Source organism: Lynx canadensis, chromosome A3 (assembly GCF_007474595.2).
Source record: "Lynx canadensis isolate LIC74 chromosome A3, mLynCan4.pri.v2, whole genome shotgun sequence".
Taxonomy (NCBI): Eukaryota; Metazoa; Chordata; class Mammalia; order Carnivora; family Felidae; genus Lynx; species Lynx canadensis.
In genome coordinates this window covers 119421016-119443041 of record NC_044305.1, presented here as the reverse complement: position 1 = coordinate 119443041, position 22026 = coordinate 119421016, and the positions used below count along the sequence as shown (strand labels likewise).

General features: G+C 50.8%; 1 protein-coding gene across 4 annotated transcripts in view; it reads right to left on the bottom strand.

Annotated features, from left to right (window-relative positions):
* Positions 1–22026, bottom strand: part of KIF3C (kinesin family member 3C) — a 38017-nt gene extending 15991 nt beyond the window's left edge. For 3 of the 4 annotated variants that reach the window (XR_003967933.1, XR_003967934.1, XM_030311494.1), the window contains exon 1: positions 19812–22021. Coding sequence is in view for 2 of the 4 variants with exons in the window: in XM_030311494.1 (XP_030167354.1) it covers positions 19812–21362 (1551 nt within the window). In the remaining 2 variants the exon portion in view is untranslated. Of the gene's footprint in view, positions 1–19811 lie in introns of all 4 variants that reach the window. The other variant, XM_030311495.1, reaches the window with a different exon arrangement.

Genomic DNA, 22026 nt, shown 5'->3' with positions numbered 1-22026 from the left:
ATTGTCAAGAAGACTGTCAGGTGAGGCAAAGAGAGGGCATCCCTCGGGGAATATAGATACCTGATCTGTTTGCTTTGGATAGAGATGGAAGGTTGGTTCACCATGCCTAGGAGGGGCGTGCAGAAGGCATCCTAATCCTGGCTTTCGGCTGGAGCCGGTGTTCAAGAGTGGGGAGCAGAGGCTCCAGTCAACAGGCAGCCCAGCTCTTTAGCTAACTGGCTCCTGACTCAGGAAGAGGGCTCTCAACACAGGTGTAATCTTCAGCTGACACAGAAAGCAAAAGCAAAGGAAGACCTTGCGGCACTAAGGGGCAATATGAGGTTCCAGAAGCGGCATGAGCCCTGGAGAGCTCCAGAAAGACTCGGGTTCTGCCCACTAAATGCAAGGCCCTGGCCGAGTTACCCCCTTCGGCTCTCACATCCGTAACACGGGAACTGCTCTGTTCCAGGGAGGCCGACAAATATTTGCTGGGTACTATGTGCGAGGGGCTGAACTAAGCCCCTAACAAACACCATCTCTGATCTCCATCCTCACCCTAAGAGAAAGGTGCTATTGCTTTCCCCACTGAACAAATGAAGAAACGGAGAGTAACCAGCCTGAGGTCATGCAGCTAGTTAACAAAGAGGGAAGATTTGAACCCGCCACCCTCAGTCCGTGAGCCCCTGTGCTGGGTGAAAGCCCCAGCCCGGTGCTAGGCACACGCCTGCCAGGGGTGCTGGTTGACCCTGAAGCTTAACTGGTCATGCATTTGTATCAACTGGGTAACCTGTGACTACATAAAATGCACTTTCATTCTTGCTAATCAGAGGGTGCTGCCCCAGGGCACTCCAGCTGTCCTCTGATTTCATCCCAGGCTTCCCGGAAGGTTGAAATCACCTTGAGCCACCAGAAGATATTGGCTGCCTCCCCACTGGAAAATTTCCCAGTGGAACCGGCTGACCTGCTTGAGGGCTCTCAAAGCAGACGGTGCTGTCACAATGTGGGAGAAAGGAAGACCCTTTGCCACCTGTGAGAGCCCCATCACCGTGGACAAAGCGGGACAGGGGTTAAGGGTTGCTTTTGGGGGTCAGAGGTTGAGCTGTGTGAGGATGCCATTGGGCGCTGAGCAAAACCGGGCCAGTCAGAGCGGCCCCACACAGCCTCCGAAGCCAAGGGCAGGGCTGCCGCAGAGCAAGGGGCCCCGGATAGCTGCCTGTCCTCACGGCCACACCACCGCCACCTGCTGGGCTACTGCCCCTCCCCTCCAGGCCTTGCTGTGAGTTACTATCTCACCACCCAGCCCCCCCCCGCCCCCCACCCCCCACCACAGGCACAAACTCAGCCTAGATTCTTCCTTCTCACCCAAGGCGGCTATCCTTTCAGTGAGTGACTCCTTAAATCTTGTGCCCCAGGCACCTTAGCTTCCTCACCCCAAGTCCTGCCCTGCGCGCAACCCCCACCTCCCCCACACCAAGCCAGTCATCAGACCCCTTCAAGTCTGCCTTGTTAGGGCTCGCGCCATTCCCACCTTTTCATCCTCACGACCGACACCTGCTGACTTCACTGCGGTCTCCATGACTCACCTGGGTTTTTGCCATGGACTCCCTGCTGCCTCAGTTTCCCCTTCCATCCACCCCCCGCATGACACCCAGGGGCAGTCACCAAAAACACAAGTCTGAGCCTGCCCCTCCTCTGCTGCGAAGTATTTAACAGGCTTCCATTCCTCGCAGGATAAAACCCAAGGTCGGCAGCAGCTCCCTGCCCCGCGGGCTGGCCCAGCCCCCCAGCCTCCCTGGCTGCCTACTCCCCAGGTGTGCCCTGTGCTCCAGTTCCACCCAAAGAATCCCAGCTCCTGCAGGGAACTAAGTCAAAGAAAGACAAATATCACATGATTTCACTCAGATGTGGCATTTGAGATACAAAACCGATGACCATAAGGGAAGGGAAGCAAAAATAATATAAAAACAGAGAGGGAGACAAACCACAAGAGGCTCTTAAATACAGAGAACAAACTGAGGGCTGCCGGCGGCGTGTTGGGTGGGGGGAAGGGCCGAAGGGGTGAGGGGCATCGAGGAGGACACCGGTTAGGATGAGCACTGGGTGTTATATGTAAGCGATGAATCACTAAATTTGTTCCTGAAAAACAAAGAATAAATTTATTTTTGATTAAAAAAAAAAAAAAGGAAGAATTCCAGCTCCTGGAATGTGCTGTGCCTTTCCACAACACCGGGGTCCTCTTCCCACTCCACGTCCACCTGGAAAATCACTCCTTATCCTGCAAGACCCACCTTGAGCACCTTGGGATGTTTTCTCTGATTCCCTCAAATCTGCACATTTCTTCCTTTGGGCCTAACTAGGACACGTCCCTACCATTTTCCCAGAATGGACCATTACTACTGATATCCTGTCTCCCCTGTGAGCTCCTTCAGGGTAGGAATCGTGTCTTGGTGCTCGGCACATAGTAAGTGCTCAATAAATGTGTGCTGAACTGAAAGGAATCCCTGAGGTGGTCCCAGAGGGGGGTTCTAGGTCCTTTTCCTGGGCCCGCTCATCCAGAATAGAACCGGCCCTTTCTGGCAACTTCTCCTACTTCAACTGACTGGCCCACACTCACTGGTGCAGGGTGAAAGGGCAGAGCAGTGGGGTCTGAGAATCTGGGAAGCCTGGCAGGAGGGATGGGACGCGTGTGAAGAGGCAGGAGGGAGACAAGGCAGCAGTTCTGTCATATGCGGAGGAAACCCCCTCCTGCTGGGGCCATGGATAACTGATCCCTCCAAATACTGGGTAATGAGATGTTGGGGGACTTGGTGTCTGGCCTGGCTTCCCGTTCTGGAACACTCCAGCCCTGAGTCCTCGCACTTCCCGTGGTACTCTACGTGACTCTAGTGTTCTTCACTCTTTGCCACCTCATAAAGACACGACTTCTCAAACTTGGTTGCTATATTAGAGTCACTGGGGAGCCTTTCAAATTCCCACTGCGGGGCCACATCGCATTATAATCTTGGGCCCTTTGGCTCATGACCGGCCGTGAGAACTCCCAAGCCAGGTGCTCCATGGAAGAGTCTGGTAAGGAAGGCGCGGGGCAACTGCTGATGCCCCGGTTTTCCTGATGGAGTTAAGGACGGGGACCTGGGTTGAGAGAGAACAGGACGGGGAACCAGGAGGAAGAAAACCATTATTTTCTTTGCTGGTCAGCTGTTCCATATTTACTTCTCCTACTAAACCTTTAAGAATTGGGTCTTAAACTTTGATGTCTATTAGAGTCACCTGGGGAGGTTTTATTAGGCCCAGGCTACACCCCACTGTCAATCAAATTGGAAAGGGGCAGGAGAGCCAGTGATGAGGTCTGGGCATTGGTGTTTTTTCAAGGTTCATATTTAAGAATCACTGCTTTTTTTTTTTAATTAATTAATTTTTATTTTTTTTAATGTTTATTTATCTTTGAGAGAAAGAGACAGAGCACAAGTGGGGGAGGGGCAGAGAGAGAGAGGGAGACACAGAATCCAAAGCAGGCTCCAGGCTCTGAGCTGTCAGCACAGAGCCCGATGCGGGACTAGAACCCATGAAATGCGAGATCATTACCTGAGCCGAAGTTGGATGCTTAACCGACTGAGCCACCCAGGGGCCCCTAAATTTATTCTGAGAGAGAGAGAGAGAGCACAAGCAGGGGAGGGACGGAGAGAGATGGAGAGAGAGAGAATCCCAAGTGGGCTCCACACTGTCAGTGCAGAGCCAGATGTAGGGCTTGAACTCAGGAACCGTGAAATCATGACCCGAGCCAGAATCAAGAGTCAGACACTTAGCTGACTGAGTCACCCAGGTGCCCCAGAATCACTGCTTTTTGAGGTTCCCCCCAGAATCAATATTACCAGGGGACTTGTTACAAATGCAGGATCTCAGGCCCTACACAGACCTAGTGAATCAGAATCTGCTTTGTAAGGAGATCCCCAGGTGGCCCGTGTGACATGCTTTAAGGGGCATGCTGTTAGCACCATCGTTTTCCTTACGAAAGCTCCGACAGGTTAAGTTATCCATCCACCGTCAGTCACATCACGGCCATTAAATTTAAATGGAAAATCCAGGCCCAGGTCGGCCTGGCTCCAAAGCCCATGCTCTTTCTACTCCAGACATTCTGTTCACTGTTTTAGGAAGCAGAACCTGCTAAGAGAAGAGCAACACGTTTCTATCAGGAGAAAATCGTGTCTGACTCATCCGCATGGTTATTCCGGTACATGGGGAAGCCAGTGGCCAGAACGTTAGAGGTTAAAATACCCCTGCCTTGGTTAAGTTAGATGGGGGGGGGGGGGGGGGGGGGCTGGGGTCGGTGGGGGGGGGGTGGGTAAGGAGACAGAGAAGTATATTCTCGTAATAGGGGGGTGGATTAGGAAAAGGAAACAGAAACAGGAATCTCTCTGGATGGAAAACTGTTCAGATGTTAAAAGACAGGACTGATCTCCACTAGAAATCACACAAGAAAGAGAGCACTGGCCAGATACCCAGCTCCACAGATGCCCCCAGAGCTTCGTAAGTGGTAACGTCCAAGAGAATTTCTAGGCCGTGTGAGCTGACAAAAAAAATGTCAGATGAGCTTCAATTACAGTTTTACATTCTGGGAAAAAGTAATCCTAGCTCTACTCATTAAATGATAGCTGTGAGCAATCAGTTATGAGTTAAAAAAAAAAAAAAAAGTGGGGGAGGGGGGAGTAATTCTCTATTGTTCCCAGAAGACATTGGCTTAATATGCTTCCACAGCTAAAAAAGCCACTAGCATCTGGCCAGGCACCATCATGAAGGCTTTTTTGGAAACAAAACAAAAATCATTCTACCCTAATATAAAATGGTGACGCAGCTCAATCTGGAGCACTGTGTGTAGTTCCCTCACTGCGTCTCTGGGGACACGGAGGAGAGTGATCTAGAGAAGGGCGGCTAAAACCATCCAAGGGCTATTAAAAATTAGGACTCTTTATCCTGCAAAGACAAAGAAAGGTTACGAGGATAGACCTGGAAACTATACGATCAAAATAGGTGTGGGGGTGCCTGGCTGGCTCACTCGGTAGAGCATGCGACTCCTGATCTCAGGGTCGTGAGTTCGAGCCCCAGGCTGGGGCATAGAGCTTGCTTAATTAAAAAAAATAAAATATGGGGCACCTTAGTGGCTCAGTCGGTTAAGTGTCTGACTCATGATTTTGGCTCAGGTTATGATCTCTTGGTCGTGAGATCGAGCCCTGCATCAGGCTCTGTGCTACGTGCACAGCCTGCTTGGGATTCTCTATCTTTCTTTCTGCCCCTCTCCTGCTCAGGCACACGTTCTCTTAAAATGATAAACATTAAAAAAGAATAATAAAATAGGGGCACCTGGGTGGCTCAGTCAGTTAAGCATCTGACCTTGGCTCAGGTCGTGATCTCGTGGTTCATCAGGTGGAGGGAGCCCTGTGCTGACAGTGTGACAGAGACCGCTTTGGATTCTGTCTCCCTCTCTCTCTGCCCCTCCCCTGCTCATACTCTCTCTCTCTCTCAAATGAATAAACATTAAAAAAAAAGTTCCCTTTAAAAGATAAAATTAAATTAAAATAGGTGTGAAAAGGAAAGATCCAGGCTTTTCCAATCAGTCCTGGTACATAGAGGAAGAGCTTATACTTTGGGTTTTTTTGACAAAGAAAGGGAAGTTCTGCTGTTCATAAAAGGTGATAAATTTATGGAATTGGTTATCTCAGGAGGACTGTTTTAAATATCTAACAGTTTATTAAGGGATTCTAAAGACACATTTTTAAAAAATTTTTTTTTTCAACGTTTATTTATTTTTGGGACAGAGAGAGACAGAGCATGAACGGGGGAGGGGCAGAGAGAGAGGGAGACACAGAATCCGAAACAGGCTCCAGGCTCTGAGCCATCAGCCCAGAGCCCGACGCGGGGCTCGAACTCACGGACCGCGAGATCGTGACCTGGCTGAAGTCGGACGCTTAACCGACTGCGCCACCCAGGCGCCCCAGGACACATTTTTTTTAAAGTAAGCTCTATGCCCAGTGTGGGGCTTGAACGCAGGACCCCGAGATCAAGAGTTGCTCTACTCCCCCAGGTGCCCTCCTGAGCACACATATTTAACCTTTTATTGTCTTTCTCTCCCTTCAGGAAAAAAAAAGCACTAATATCAGAATAACCACAGAAATAAAAGAAAATTAGGAAAAGACATATTCCTCACATACTCAGCTTCTTTTATTTTCCCTGTTTTTCCAGATTTTTCCATATGCACACATCATTTTTTCACATCAACAGGCAAGGTATAAATATACACTCATGTCCTGCTATTTCCATTTAATCAAATCTCTCCAGAATTTCCTGTTACTTCACTAAGGTTTATGACTATAAATTTGATGATTGCATAATACAGCAGCTAATTTAAATATATTTCATTAACCTGCATTAGAAGATATTTTGGTTGTGTTGGGGCACCTGGGTGGCTCAGTCGGTTAAGCGTCCGATTTCCGCATGGGTCATGATCTCACGGTCCGTGAGTTCGAGCCCTGCATCGGGCTCCGTGCTGACAGCTCAGAGCCTGGAGCCTGTTTCAGATTCTGTGTCTCCCTCTCTCTGACCCTCCCCCGTTCATGCTCTGTCTCTCTCTGTCTCAAAAATAAAAATAAACATTTAAAAAAATTAAAAAAAAAAAAGATATTTTGGTTGTGTACAATGTTTATGACAAACATCCTTGTACATATCATTTTTTGTTTTTTTTAGATGACTTTCTTAGAAGGAAATTTCAGGAGTGGACAAAGGATTATAAACATTTTGTCTATCTTAGAACATACTGCCAAATTCTAACAAGTTTATACCACTTAAACTACTGCCAGCAATAAATAACGGAGCTGCTTTTATTACAATGTCATAGGCACGAAGTATTATCATTAAAAATTGCTCTAGGGGCGCCTGGGTGGCTCAGTCGGTTAAGCGTCCGACTTCAGCTCAGGTCACGGTCTCACGGTCCGTGAGTTCGAGCCCCGCGTCGGGCTCTGGGCTGATGGCTCAGAGCCTGGAGCCTGCTTCCGATTCTGTGTCTCCCTCTCTCTCTGCCCCTTCCCCGTTCATGCTCTGTCTCTCTCTGTCTCAAAAATAAATAAACGTTAAAAAAAAAAAATTTAAAAATTGCTCTAATAGTAGATATAAAATTGAGCCTTCCCATTTATTTTATATTCTCTATACCTTTCAGGTGGACTTGTGGAGGTCTGAGCTCTCCTTTCACAACATATCCTTTTACGCTTTTTTCAAGTTTTTTTTTTTTTCTTGGTGATCTTTAAGTAAGGAGACAGACCTCTGATTCAAAACAATTCTTTGTTCAGCCTCCACTTTCTCCAGCTACCCACACCTAGTCCTTTGCTCTCTTCATTCAAAATTCGGCCTGACAGGGGTGCCTGGGTGGCTCGGCTGGTTAAGTGTCCGACTTTGGCTCAGGTCATGATCTCGCAGTTTGTGACTTCAAGCCCCACATAGGACTCTCTGTCAGAGCAAAGCCCGCTTCAGATCCTCTGTCCCCCTCTCTCTCTGCACCTCCCTCTCTCTCCCTCTCTCTCTCAAAAATGAATACACATTAAAAAAAAAATTCTGGGGCGCCTGGGTGGCGCAGTCGGTTGAGCGTCCGACTTCAGCCAGGTCACGATCTCGCGGTCCGGGAGTTCGAGCCCCGCGTCGGGCTCTGGGCTGATGGCTCAGAGCCTGGAGCCTGTTTCCGATTCTGTGTCTCCCTCTCTCTCTGCCCCTCCCCCGTTCATGCTCTGTCTCTCTCTGTCCCCAAAAAAATAAATAAACGTTGAAAAAAAAAATTAAAAAAAAAAAATTCTGCCTGACAATGTCCAAATGGATTCAAGATACCCATTTAGACAGTCAGGCAGACTTTGAGCTGCCAATCAGGCCTGGAATCTGCTGTTCCAGCCAAGACCACCAGGGCCCCCAGGTTCTGAGCCTCCCCTACCCGTACAATAGGACTCTCAGGACTGATTTCTGTCAGTTCTTGCCAATTGGCCTTCATGTTAGATCTCCTCCTTGGATCTAGAACTCTGCTTCAGGATCTCTCCTTCTGGCTGGGCCCTGGGCTCCATGAAGAGAATTCTGGATGATGTCTGACTGTCTGTTATCACCCCACTCCCATTTGTCCACAGCCCCTGTGCTTCTCCGCCAGCCCCGCCGAAACCCAGCACAGACGTGGTCTGAATGACAACTGAATTTGCCTTTCTGGTGACTCACCAAGTCTTGCCCACTTGTCCAGCCCACGCTGTCAGCCAAGCCTGGCTGACAGAGCCTGTCTTATGCTAGAAGGGGGGGGGCTGGTCCTGGCACAACATCTGTGGGCAGGTGCAAGGTCTCAGCCCCCACCTTCTCCCCATTCTCAACCCATGCTGTCTGCTTCGCCCCCACGCTCTGAAATATGTCATGCGTGACTTCAATTCTTTGCTTGGAAACATGGGTGGGATTTTTTTGTTGCTTTTACTTTTATGTCCCCCCCCCCCCATTTTTCTGAGGATACCAGTTGCCATCTCCTTTTCTTCAGATCTCTGTCCTTACTATCACCTATGGAGGACAGGGAGGGACAGGGATGCCTCAAATCCGTAGGCCCACTTCAGGCTGGGATTTACTAAACAGAGGGGCTGGGAATACAGGGTTCCTAGTCCCCAGGAACAGTTCCCTGGAGCTCTTAGCTGCCCTAGTTAATGCTGCCTTTGTGATCTCTCAAGGCAAAAGACAGGTGGGTGGGGCCTGTGGACAGGACTGGGTTTGGTCCTACTGGTTCTAAATAAGTCCAGTGTAACTAAAAGGCCAGCAGAGGCTGTGGGGGTGGAAGAGGCAGGGCTGGGCACTCCAGGGCCATGGTCTGACTCTTGAGAGACTGATACAAATCACAGCAGAAGTAAGGCAGCCTCAGCAAATCATGGACCCCACCCCCTTTGCTTTACAGATGGGACACTAAGATGTGTCAACAGAGACGGAGTAGTCTAAGCCTGGAGTCTCATAATCCAGGAAATTTTAAGTGTAATCTGGGGGTGCCTGGGTGGCTCAGTTGGTTGAGCGACCGACTTCGGCTCAGGTCATGATCTCACGGTTTGTGAGTTTAAGCCCCGTTGTCGGGCTCTGTGCTGACAGCTCAGAGCCTGGAGCCTGCTTCGGATTCAGTGTCTCCCTCTCTCTCTGCCCCTCCCCCACTCATGCTCTGTCTCTCTCTGTCTCAGAAATGAACATTAAAAAATAAACAAAATAAAGAAGAGTAATCTGCTCCTACATTGACTATGTTCTTTCCAGATAATTTCCCAATTTGACCAGGGTCTTGATTCCAGGCATTACAGGCGGCTGCTGTGACAACTGATAGCCCATTTCATCACAGGGACCATGTCAGCCTTCAGGCCCAGCTTGGGATATTCAGAGGTTCACCCCTTCCTGTGCAGGGTCCAGAGCAAGACCAGAAGGAAGAGGAAAGAGGCCTCAGTACTCATTAAGCGCCGATCTGGAAAGACAGGAGACAGCCAGGCCCAGAGAGCCACTCTTCTGAGAAGATACGATCAGGTATGATTTCACAGAAGCTAGACAGGCTCTGCCCTGCCAGCGCCAGCTAATCTATGACATTCTTAGGGCGACAGGAATCACAGATGCAACTTGCCATGTGCCTGTGGCCAGGCTAGGTCCTTTTAAGATTAATCATCCCATTTGAGATAACAAGAATGACTGCCATTTGACATAAAAGGAAACTGAGATTCAGACTGGTAAACAGACTCGCTCAAGGTCATGGAGCCAGTAAATGGCAGAGGTGATATTTGAACAGCAGCTTCCTAACTCTACTGGCGTCCTTTTCCCCGTTCCACAGCTTTCTCCTGGGTTCAGGAAGGAAGGAGCCTGGGAGAGAAGCAGCATTTGGTATTTGCACCTTTGCCAATTCGGGAACCATCAGGAAAGCTCAGGGCGCCATTTCTTTCTCTCTGAGCCGAAACAGGCAGATCTCTGCTGAAGATGCTTTTGCCTGAGGCATCTTCTGGGGGCCTCTGAGATGAGTGGGTTAGAGTCTTAACCACATGCCTGGGGGGAGGCTGTCAGTATCACTAGCATCCCGGAGAGAGGCTAACCCCTGGAATGTTCATGGGAAAGGCCACCTCCCAAGTTCCACAGAGGAATGATATAAACAGCACTGGGTATGTCAGGGAGCCTGAATGCTGGTACATTTGCTATGTAATCTATTACAATCTATTTGCTATGAAATCTAGGGCATCAGACCCTGGACTTCAGTTTCCTAATCTGTAAAACAGAAGAGAATACCACCAACCTTGCAGGCTTTGGGTAAGAACGGTGAGTTGGATAACAGATGTGAAAGTACTTGGTAAGTGATAAAGTACAATCAAATGTCAGCAGTTACTTGTCAATCAGTGTCTACTCATCACAAAGAGCAACACAAAACAATCAGTGGAACAGTCCTTGCTCAAATCTCTTGTTACCACCACTCCTACTGTCACAGGCCTATTTCTCCTTCTGTGGCTCCCTCGTTACAGATCTTGAGAAGATAGCAGTAAGAGAAAAAAAAAAAAAAGAAAGAAAGAAAAAAGAAAAAGAAACCAAAGAGACAACAGTAAAGGGAAGAACCGTGCTATTTGCAGTGATTTTCTGCCCCGGGGGACAGAAATCAGGAGACTCAGGCTGTTTCCTACCAACAGAAAGGATTGGTCTCTCAAATGCTAGGAATTCTCCCATCAAGAAGAAAAAAATTAGCGATCGGGAAGCATATTGGCTGGGGAGTGAACTGAGCTGGACTCCGCTCCCAGCTTTGTATTGGACAGGGGATGGATGCCCCTCGGAGAAAAGCGGGAAGGAAAAAAACAGCCCGTTCACTTCGGTCAGAAAACCACAAACACCTCACATCTGATCCCTACCTTCCTCCTTCTCCCCTACTTCCCTTGTTTAGATGTAGTGTTCTAGAGGGTGTCTCTCCAGCACCAGGGATGCAAGTGAACGACAGAACGCTATAATGTCAGAACTGGATGAGACCTAAGGAGGCATAAAGGGCAGACTCAGCATTTGACAGCCTGGGCACAGGGCCAAGGGCTTAGGTGGGTCACTGGGGTCATACAGCCTCCAGCCCCCAGGCAATGCTTGGTCATTCCTCTCCAGTCCCCACTGCCCATCATTCAGGCTGACCTCTAACCCTGGGCTCCTGACTTGCTGCTTCTGAGGTGAATCAGCAAATAGTATAGAAAGCAAGGAATCATCTACTGATCATGTCTTACAGTCCCTGGGAGGGGAAGTGACTTGTCCATGGTCACAGGATTACCAATAACTGAATATCGCTGAGAATGATTATCAACCCTGGATCTCCCTCAATTATTCTTTTTTTTTTTTAATAATTTTTTTTAACGCTTATTTATTTTTGAGACAGAGAGAGACAGAGCATGAACGGGGGAGGGCCAGAGAGAGAGAGGGAGACACAGAATCTGAAACAGGCTCCAGGCTCCGAGCTGTCAGCACAGAGCCCGACGCGGGGCTTGAACTCACAAACAGTGAGCTCATGACCTGAGCCGAAGTCGGACACTTAACCGACTGAGCCACCCAGGCGCCCCAATTATTCATTGTTTTTAAGCCAATCTTCCAACCAGGTGTTAACACGTTTCTTTTATATATTTTTCCTCCCTTAAAATTTTTAGATTAGTTTTTATTTAACAAAGTACTATATGCTTGCAGTAAAAATAAAAAGATAAAGGTAAAAAAAGTACAAATTGAAAAATGAAAGCCTCCCTCCCCATTAAAATTCTTAGAAATAACCACTATTAGTGAAGTCTCATCATTCCTTCCAGAAATTTAAATAATTTAAAGACTTACTCAACTATACCTACTGATACATGCTCCTGGTCATGGGTACTCAAAAAGATTTGTTGATGATATGAATGAATGGAGCCAGGTGAGTTAGGGGCTGAGGGTTTGCATCATACGGAAGGCCAGAGATGGGTTGAGTTAAGCATCTCGCCAGATAAGAGCTCCCACTGGGGCCTATTAGCCCGGGATCTGGCATGAATCTTTCGTATCTGAGTTGGTGTTACAGTGTGGAGGTAAAGATCGTGGGCTCTGGAGACAGGCAGACAGAGGCTCCTGTTCTGGCCCTAACGCTTCCTAGGCACGTGACCCTGGGTTGTTCCTTCCTTAAGGAGTCTCGGTAGCCTCACTGGTCATGTGGAGATTAAAATAGTACTACTTCATGGGGCTGATGTGTGGATTAAAGAAAAACAATGCACATAAAGAACACAGGCAGCGCGTCTGGCTGTACGAAACCTGCACTAAAGAAATGGTAGCTATCATCATCATTACTATTGTTGTCATTATTATCCTGCTGGCTCACCTCAAGAAAGGAGAAAGCCTGCAGGTCCATCACCTAGTGCTATAGAAACAGATCAGCCCAGGACCTGGTACTCCTCTGTTAAGTACATCTGGCAGGAAAGGGAGACGACTGAGAAATAACTCTAATATGACCAGGAGTTAATGCCCAGGAATTTCTCAGCATATTACAAACTCTAGATATACCAAACCACAAGAACAGGTGCCCTCTGAACTCTGGGAACAGGGATCTGCCTCGCACAGCTGCATGGCAGAATGGCTAGCTTTGTGGGAAGAGGGACCATTTTCTTATCTCCTCAGGCTACCCGGTTCAACAGCTCTCAGGCCAAGAAGGCTCCAGAAGCGCCCTAGACTGGCCAGGTGCAACAGGCTGGCAGGGCATGGCAGGAGAAGGGTGCCCTTCTCTAGCTGCATTCCAGGCCTTGCCTCTAGTCCTCAGAGCACAATGAGAACATTATCATAGCCACTTGATCCAATCTTGTGCTATCTGGGGGCTGGAAATGACTAAGGGCAATAATACAGTCCTCCAGTCAACACACATAGGGAGAAACCCAACACTGGACCAAAAGGACTGCTGAGTCTCGACATAACTCGAAACCCTAAACACCTGATGGAAATGTATGAGTCTTAAATGCTTCTTGCCAGGCAAATCTTTATATTATAAAACGCCCCAGCTCATGGTAGTTCTGTTAAAAATGATCACACTGCTGCCAGGGATGGGAAGGAAGAGAAGACACGGATCCCATCAATGCCAAGAGGCCATGGACTCTGACCTAGACGTCAGACGCAGCTCGGGGCACCCATCACTTTTTATCAGGAGGCTTCTCTCAAGGATGGTGGAGGACTTAGCTGAGATGGGGGTGTGTTGTGTAGTCCCTGATGACCCAGCCCCGTAAATCCAAGTGTCTGGCATGGGACTGGTGTCCTGGGGGACGTGGAAGGCACCAGACCAGCTTTGGGGAAGTAGACACTTCCTAGATTACTGGGGAGTCTCTCCAGAGACTGGTAACAGCCCTATTCAGAGACCAACGTGAAGACCAGACAGCGGAACGATACTGGGTATTTAACTCCCCCCTCCACAGCACTTTTTCTCCTCCTGGGGCTCCTTCTCCCCAGAAGTCCTGCTGTTCGCCCCTTTACCCACTTTCTCCTTCTTTCTCCCTGCCTTTATGACCCCACTTCTCTTTCCCCTCTTCACCGTCCCCTTCTATTTCTTTCCTGTCTTTCTCCCCGTTCTCTTCTCTCTTTTCTTCATTTCATCGTCTTTTTCTAACTGGCCACGATAGAGAACTGAAAATTATTTTTTATTATTGATTGAATGCATACATTAAAACTTAAACCCTCTGGTCTTAATTTTTTCTTTTTTCTTTTTTAGGTTTTATTTATTGGGGCACCTGGATGGCTCAGTCAGTTAAGCATCTGACTCTTGATCTCAGGTCAGGTCTTGATCTCAGGGTTGTGAGTTCAAGCTCCACGTTGGGCTCCATATTGGACTCCACGCTGGGCATGGAGCCTACTTAGAAAAAATAGTAATAATAATATAAAGTTTTATTTATTTAAGTCACCTCTACCCCCAACATGGGGTTCAAACTCGTGGTCAAGAATTGTATGCTCTTCTGACTGAGCCAGCCAGACACCCCTAATCTGAATTTTCAAAAAGATGAACTATTTTATATTTTGCTCTAAAAAATAGTATTTCCAACAATTAAGGACTTTTAGGAGGAGGAGGGGACTTTAAAGACCATCGAGTTCAATGGCTTTGCTGATACATAAATCCCTTTTGAGCGCCTCTGACATTCAGTTTCTCCTTGAGCCCTCCCAGGGATTGAAGCCCACTACGTCTAGAAGCAGCCCATTTCTAAGTGTTAGGAAGTTTTTTATATTGACTTTAATCTGCTCCTGTAATTCCCATCCTCTGGCTACCAGGTCAATCTAGGATATAAAAACAGGACAATCAAGGTGCCTGGTGGCTCAGTCAGTTAAGCATCCGACTTCGGCTCAGGTCACCATCACACGGTTTGTGAGTTTGAGCCCCACATCGGGCTCTGTGCTGACAGCTCAGAGCCTGGAGCCTGCTGTGGATTCTGGGTCTCCTCTCTCTCTGCCCCTCCCCTGTGCATACTGGCTCTCTCTGACTTAAAAATAAATAAACATTAAAAAAAAAACCCAAAAAACGGTGCAATCATCAGAAAGTGAGGTGCCTATTAGGTTCAAAAGATGGGGGTAGGCCAGCTGGCTGTGAGGTTCTCCCACTGGAGTAGCTGGCTTGGGTGGGCAAGATTGAGGAGATATATGGCAGCCAGCCACTGGCAGGCCCTGAATGCCAGACTAAAACGTGGTGTGTCTGACTTATCAGGAAGGTGAAGCCAGGAGACACTGTCCATGAGGCAGTAATAAACAGTTGTTATTTACCGAACACTTCCATGCCAGGAACTGTGCAAAGTGCTTTAACACTGATTATCTCATTTAATCCTCCCAATAGCACTGACGTAGTGGTACTGTTATTGTTTCACTTTATAGATGAGGTAACTGAGGTCTCAGAGCTAGTAAGTCACTAAACTCAGGTCTGTGTCTGATGCACCTGTTCTGAATACAGCACGCTACAGAACAAGGTCAGCAGAGAGACCAGGACGGGAGACCCCAGTCTGGGAGTCATTTACACAGAGGGAGAGAGTGTCAAGAACAGAGGGTGAGGGTCCCATTTAAGATCTCTTCTAAAGACGGGCCCCCAATCTCCATCTCTGGTCTTGTGCCTCCTCTTAAACTCCATCGATCCATCTCTAGCTGCCCATTGGATTTTGTCACCTCAAGTTCAATGCAGCCACACAACGTCCTGCCATTTTCCACCACCTTCCTAGCAACCAGGTTGCTGATCTTCCTAACTCTTTAAGCATAAAAGAGGATCAAATTTTGTGTTAAACCAACCCGGGCTCGACTGGATTTGCCACATGCAAAATATGAGGAGGCCTTGGGCAAGTTACTTAACCTCCATGGGCCTCGGTTTAACAGCTATAAAATGGGAAGAGTGACACCACCTTTCTTGGAAGGTGCTTGTGTGGATTAAGTTGCATAATTTATAATACAATATGTAGTATAGTGCTTGGCACATAGCAAGTGTTAAGTAAACGGCATTATTACTGTGATCACTGCTATTTCTGGAGCTTGAAACTCCCTTTTTGCATAGCTTCTCGTGGTTAATCCCAGTGCTTCTGGGGGGGGGGGGGAAGAAGAGGGACCTACAAAGTGGACAATAAAAATTCAATGCAGTTTGTATTCTCTGCAATGACCTCATCCCTTTGGCTTTGGGAGCCGCTGCTGCAGGGTCTCTTTTCTACACCCACCACAGACAGAGCTGGGCTCCGGCCAAGACCTGCCTGCTCTTCTCCCTCCAGACCTAGTTACGTGGGGACCAACAGGCATGCCTCTTCCCCTCCTCTCTTTAACTGGAACCCTCATTTTGTGTCATCTGCAGCCCTGACCTCCCTGAGACACACTTCTGTTTTCTCTCTTAAGTATCCAGGATCAAAGTTTTAGAGATTACCTGGTCCAATCCCTCAAACAACTCAGTGCGAAATTAAAGTAGTCATTTAAAAAACGTCTTGCGGGGCGCGCCTGGGTGGCTCAGTTGGTTGAGTGACCAACTTTGGCGCAGGTCATGATCTCACGGTTTGTGAGTTCGAGCCCCGCGCCGGGCTCTGTGCTGACAGCTCAGATCCTGGAGCCTGCTTCTGACCCTGTGTCTCCCTCTCTCTCTCTCCCCTCCCCCACTCATGCTCTGTCTCTCTCTGTCTCAGAAATAAACATTAAAAAAAAAAAAAAAAAAAAAAAAAACGCCTTGCACAATTAAACGTGAATAAAGTGGGCCTTCTCCCAACCAATCCATATGCTTTCACCAGTGCTCACCGCAGTCCGTGCACTGTGCCCAGACACATGTCGGCAGCGCCACAGCCTCAGTTGTGGGTCTGTGACTTGCCCTGCGCCCCCTTCCCCATAGGCCCTGGAAGCCATCAAGCCCCCTGGAGTTACTACATAAAGGTTGCTAACGAGAAAGCTAATGAGAAAGCAGGCGCTGGTCACAATCGCAATCACAAGCAAGCACACATTTGCACACCTAACACCCCCTGAGGCCCACGGTGAACACAGAAGGAGAGATGAAAGGAGACTCCAAGGAGACAGGCACTGTGTTTGTACACAGTGAGGACAGAACAAAGGAAGCAGGGAGCCTGGAGGTGGAAGAGAAAGCGGGCGAGACAGACTGTAAGATGAGTCAGAGAGTGAACGAGGGCACTAGGTCGCATCAGCTACCGCTTAGTTGCCCCCAGAGGGTGGTGTGAGCGGGAAGAAGGGAATGGGGGGAGACGAGAAGGGGAGTTGATGCCATAACTCAGAAGTGGGAACCAGAGGAGAGTGTGGCTGATGGGGAGCAGAAGCTCAGTTAATTTCCAGGAGGGACCCGAGCTCCCAGCCTTCTGAGTTCTCCCACGTCTTTCTTGCCCGGCTCTGCTTCCGGAGCTGCAGGGTTATGGCAAGGCCGCGGGGGACGGCCCCGGCAAGGAAAGAGTCAAGCTAACAACAAAGATGTCAATCCCGGAGATCACTGGACCCCTGCTTGGTAGACAGAAGCCACCCTGTGGCTGCTAATGCCCCTCTATTTATTTGGCTCTTTCAACGTATTTCAAATGCCCACCCACTAATGATCTCATTTAATCTTTGGCACAAGCCTGTGGAATAGGCAGGCCCGGGATTATCTCTACCTTGCTCCTCCCCTCTTTGCCCTGGTGATCCCTCAAGAGTCCTCAAATTGTTTCCTCCATCCCAGAAACATCCAACATTGAACCAGCCAGCGCCTTAGAGGTACGAGGAGCTTGGGGTCCTCTGTCCAGGCTCCACTTTGAGTTGCTTGTTGCTGTTTGTCCCGGGCTGGGTGTGATAAGAAGTCACAGGACATGGACTCATTCCCCTCCTGGAATTTCCCAGCCACCCCTCCCCCTCCACTAATGTCTGAAAGCCTGGCACATAATGACCGTTTCTCCCAGTCCCCAGGGAGATGTGTCAGATATGCGGGACTTCTCATTAGGCGAACGGAAACCTAAGGCCTAGAGAGGCGAAGGCCTTTGCCCTGAATCACACAGTGAGCAAACATGGAGGGACCGTGATGACTTGAGAAGAGCACAGGTCTGGGGGCATTAGGAGACCTGGGTCCCAGTCCTGGCTCCACTGCTTATCAGCTGAGGGCACAGACAGAGTCACTCAACTTCCCCAGCCTTGGTTTTCCTAACTGTCAAATGGGAACAAGTAGTTCCCATCTCTTGGGGTTGCCTGAGGTGAAGATGTCAAAGAGTTACAGAAAAATGAATTTTTCTGATTATCAAGTAGCACAGGTAACATCAGGATGCTGCTGTCACGGAGAGGCCAGATCAAGCATAAAGAGTCTCTAGGATTTCCTTAACTTACCTGTGTGGCCCTGGGCAAGTCCAGGCCTCAGTTTCCCAAAGGCCCTGCCAGCATTAAGAAGGAGGGTTCTGTGGACCATGCCTTTAGAGCAAGAATTCTGGCGCTGGCTGCCCTGATCTCCTGACCATCCTATTATCTGTGCCCACACTGCCTGAGATCCAAGAATCTTACTGAGGGAGCCAGTCAGTTGCCAACAATGGGAGATCCCATTGTTCCCAGTGGGAAGAATCCACTGGATCCTTCACTCCAACCCCTCTACCCATTTCGTCAGGGCTGAAGTGTGCTTCTGCACCGTCTCAGCCTCCGCGGCCTCCCAGCCTTAAGGGACATGAGGACGGGGAAGGGAAAGTAAGGGGTAAGGGGGCACTCTTGGTAATGAAACCAATGACAGACTCCTGCCCATGTAAGCTTTCCCAGTGGAAAGCACCAGACTGCCTGGATTCCCTTCCTCCTAGGGAGAGCTGAGTGTAACTATTCTGCCGTTAACATCTTGCTTCTCCCAGGATGGCCCCAAAGGTGCCGGGCCCCTGATCCGTTCTTTGAGGAAGCACCTCAGCAGAACCCTTGCTGAGCTCACGGAGGTGAATTAAATATTAAATATGCAAGGCCAGAGCCGCGGGTGCAGCAACACATTCCCATAAACACAGACAATGGCATACAGCTCATCTGCCCGTCTTGCAGCAGCTGCCGCTCTCCTTCCGCGGGCTGGGTTCCCTGATCCCCAGCCCACACTCTTGAGAGGGCATAAAAAATAGCAATGTTTTTTTCTCTCCAGCAAGTGAACCAGCAAGCGCATGGTTCCCTGTGTCCTTCCTCCAACCCCTAGTGCTGAGGAATCCAGACACCCAGAAATACCTGGAACATTGAGTTGTGGCATCAGCAGCAGGGAAATTTAACAGGTCTGTGGCTGGCCTGGGAGGGACCTCTGTAGCTTAGCCCCACCTAGGGCCTGGAAGCCCCCATCGGGAAGGGAACGGCTCAGGAGGGCCCAGATAGCTCTCAGGGCAATGGGGAACTAGCTCTTACTGGGACCAGGACGAGGCCTGGGTGCGGGGGCCAGTTTGCTTCTCAGGTTGGAAGAGGTTCAGAGATCGCCGAGACCACCTCCGTTTTACAAAAAGGGAAACTGAGGTTTGAGAAAAGGAGGAAGCAACTTATACAAGGTCACTTAATGAGCTATAGAATAGCTAGGCCTAGACTCCAGGGCTCCAGGGTAGAGCCCAGTGCTCTCCCGTCCCCTCTCTGTGATCCCTGAATCTCCCTCCTGATGCTACCAAGGACCAGGCTCTGCACTGCATGGCTGCCGTGGACTGCTTTCATGGGAAACTGGATCCATCCCTAGTCCTCCCTTGCCATCCAAGTACCGAAAGAGCCCGAGGTCCAGGCATTCCAGCTCAGCTCTGCCATTTTGTAGGATGGAACCTTGGTCATGTCACCTCTCTGAGACTTACTTAGTTCCTTGCCTGTACGGTGGGGATTTAAGAACCAGGACCCTGGATGGCTCCTGTAGGGCTCAAAGGAGATCGCGTTTGTGGGGCATTTGGTCAACCGGGAAGTGCTGTCCGAATGTCAGATATGGTTAAAATGGTGTGAGGTGTGAAGGTGCTGCAGAGGGAGGAGGTCCCAGGGGAGGAGGCTGTGCAAGACAATCCACACCCAAACGAGGCTGACCTGGTCGTCCCGTGGCCCCGACTGACACAGACGGCACCAGCAGAGATGGACAGGCAGTAGGTGAGACCAGCTCAGGTTCACTGGCTTGAAAGATCACCTGCCTGCTTTGCTTCGTGTGTGTATGCGTGTGAGTTTGTCTGTCCTCCTAGATGCTCCTGGAAGGTTCTGCCTGGCAGCCGGGAATCACAGGAATTTGCCTGGCTGCTCCAGGGGAGCATCTGGCAAGAGGGCAGTGTGTGGCGCCGAGGGAGGACACCTTGCTTCACTCAGGTCAGGGCACAGACCCTCAAAGAAAAGCCTGTCACCCAGATCCCTCTGGGGACCTCTGGAGTACCCCTGCTCTCTGGGGCCCTTACCTTGTACTTGGCTGCGAGCAGCTCTGTGGCCTGCTGCTCCCGCCTTAGGTCTTCCAGCATCTTCTCCTTCTCCTCCAGCAGCTTCTGCTTCTCCTCGCTCACGAGGCTGCGGTCATCCTGGATGGCCGCCTTCTCTTCCTCCAGACGCTCCTTCTGTTCCTGCAGGTAATTCTCCATGTTCTTATCCAAGGCTGACTCCAGGGTAGGCTGGGGCGGGCGGTGGTTGTTGTTGTTGCCATCCTCCTCTTCAGCCACCCAGGCCTCTATCACTGGCCCCTCAGGGTACCCGGCTGGGGCTGACACAGCCTTCTTCCTGCGGCTGCTCTTCCTCCGGAGCCGCTTTCCCAGCATCCCCTTCTTCTCCAGCTGGGCCTTCAGGCGGGCGATCTCCTCCTGAAATTCCCGCAGCAGAGTGTCCTTGGGGTCCTCGTTCACCCGGGGCTTGTTCTTGATGTTCTTGGCCCTGTTGGCAAAGCGCAGGGTGGAGAGGCTCTCGTCGTAGCTGTGAGAAGCTGGCCCCAGGGTGGCCACCATGATGGTCTTGGCGTTCCCCCCCAGAGAGTCCTGGAGCAGCCGGGTCAGCTTGGAGTCCCGGTAAGGGATGTGAGTGCTCCTGTTCCCCGCCAGAGCAGCGATCACGTTGCCCAGGGCAGACAGCGAGAGGTTGATTTTGGAGGCTTCCTTAGGCCTCTCTCCACCACCACCACCACCACCACCACCACCACCACCGCCGCCGCCACTCCCCGTGGACTGCGTGACCGTCCCTCCGGCTGTGCTGGGGCCTGCCTTGTTCTGCCTCTCACTGCCAGCCAGGTCCACCAGGTTGAGCTTGCCCACACGGATGTGGTCCTGACCATCTGAGCCGCGCTCACTGCACTCCACCGTGATGACAAAGATGGCATGGGAGCGGGAGCTGACCTCATTCATGTGAGTGCTGCCCACTGCCCGGGTCTGGTTCCCCAGGTTCATCACGTGCTCAATCTCCTTGACATTCTTGGTGACGAAGGAGGAGAGGTCCTTGATGTAGACGCCGGTCTCCGGGTTCTCCTTCAGTTCTAGCCTCTTGCCAGGCTCCTTGGAGAGCAGGTCTCGAATCTCCTCCTGGTAGATCTCCAGGTAGGAGGCCCGGACCAGGTACTGCTGGTTCTGGGAGCGAGAGATGTGGGTGAAGATATGCTCAAAGGCATTGGGGATGACCCCGCGCAGCTCGGGCTCCACCCAGGTCCCCTGCATGGTGTAGGTCTTGCCAGTGCCCGTCTGGCCGTAGGCAAACACCGTGCCATTGAAACCCTGAAGCACCGAGTCTACCAGGGGCCTCACGGTTTCATCATACAAGTCCGCCTGCTTGGAGCTGGCATCGTACACGGCATCAAAGGTGAAGGACTTGGGCAGCTCCCCTGGGGCAGCGCGGGGGTTCCGCAGGGTCACCTGGCCCAGTTTCACGTCCATGGTCAGGATCTGCTCGTGACCAGCAGCCTCCTCCTTCCGGCTGAGGGGGCGGCACCGGGCCACCACCTTTAGGGCCTCGCTGGCCTTGGTTTTACTGGCCATCTTGCTGCTCTGTCCTTCCTGCCCCCAGGGCCCCTCCGCAGCCTGGGCGGTCCTGCTGTCCTCTCTAGGTCCGGATCAGCCGGGCCGGCCCAGCCCCCAGGCGCCGGTCTTCAATCCGCATGCAGCCTCCTAGGGTGGGGATGCTGGGAGGTGGCCCCGCCGCTGCTGCAGTCCGGGCCTCCACCGCCCTCCGGTCCTCGCTGCACCGGCCGGGCAGGGAGAATTAGGCAGAATCCCCGGGCAGCCGCGGGAGCCGCACCGGCCGAATGGCAGTGCCCGGAACCCGCCCCATGCTGGGGCAGAGGGAGCGCTGCCGTAAACAGCTACGGCAACAATGAGATAAAGGAAGAGGAAAATGGGATGGGGGTGGGCGGCGAAGCTGTCTTCTCCTTCTCCTCCTCTTCTAGGGATCCATGGCGGGGGCTGCTGGTCCTGGGCGGCCGGGGGTCCCGGCCCTCCCGAGGGCAGAGGCTCACCTGGGGTCCTCCCCCCGCGCTGGGGGATCATTCATTGCAGCCAGCGCGGCTGCCGCTGCCCCTGCCTCCACCTTCCCCGCCGCTGCCACCGGAGAATGAGAGAGAAAAACAGAAGGGGATGGGGCGGAGCAGCCGCGGCGAGAGTGATGTTGCCGCCGCGCTGCGGCCCCAGCTAAGCCGCCCGGCTG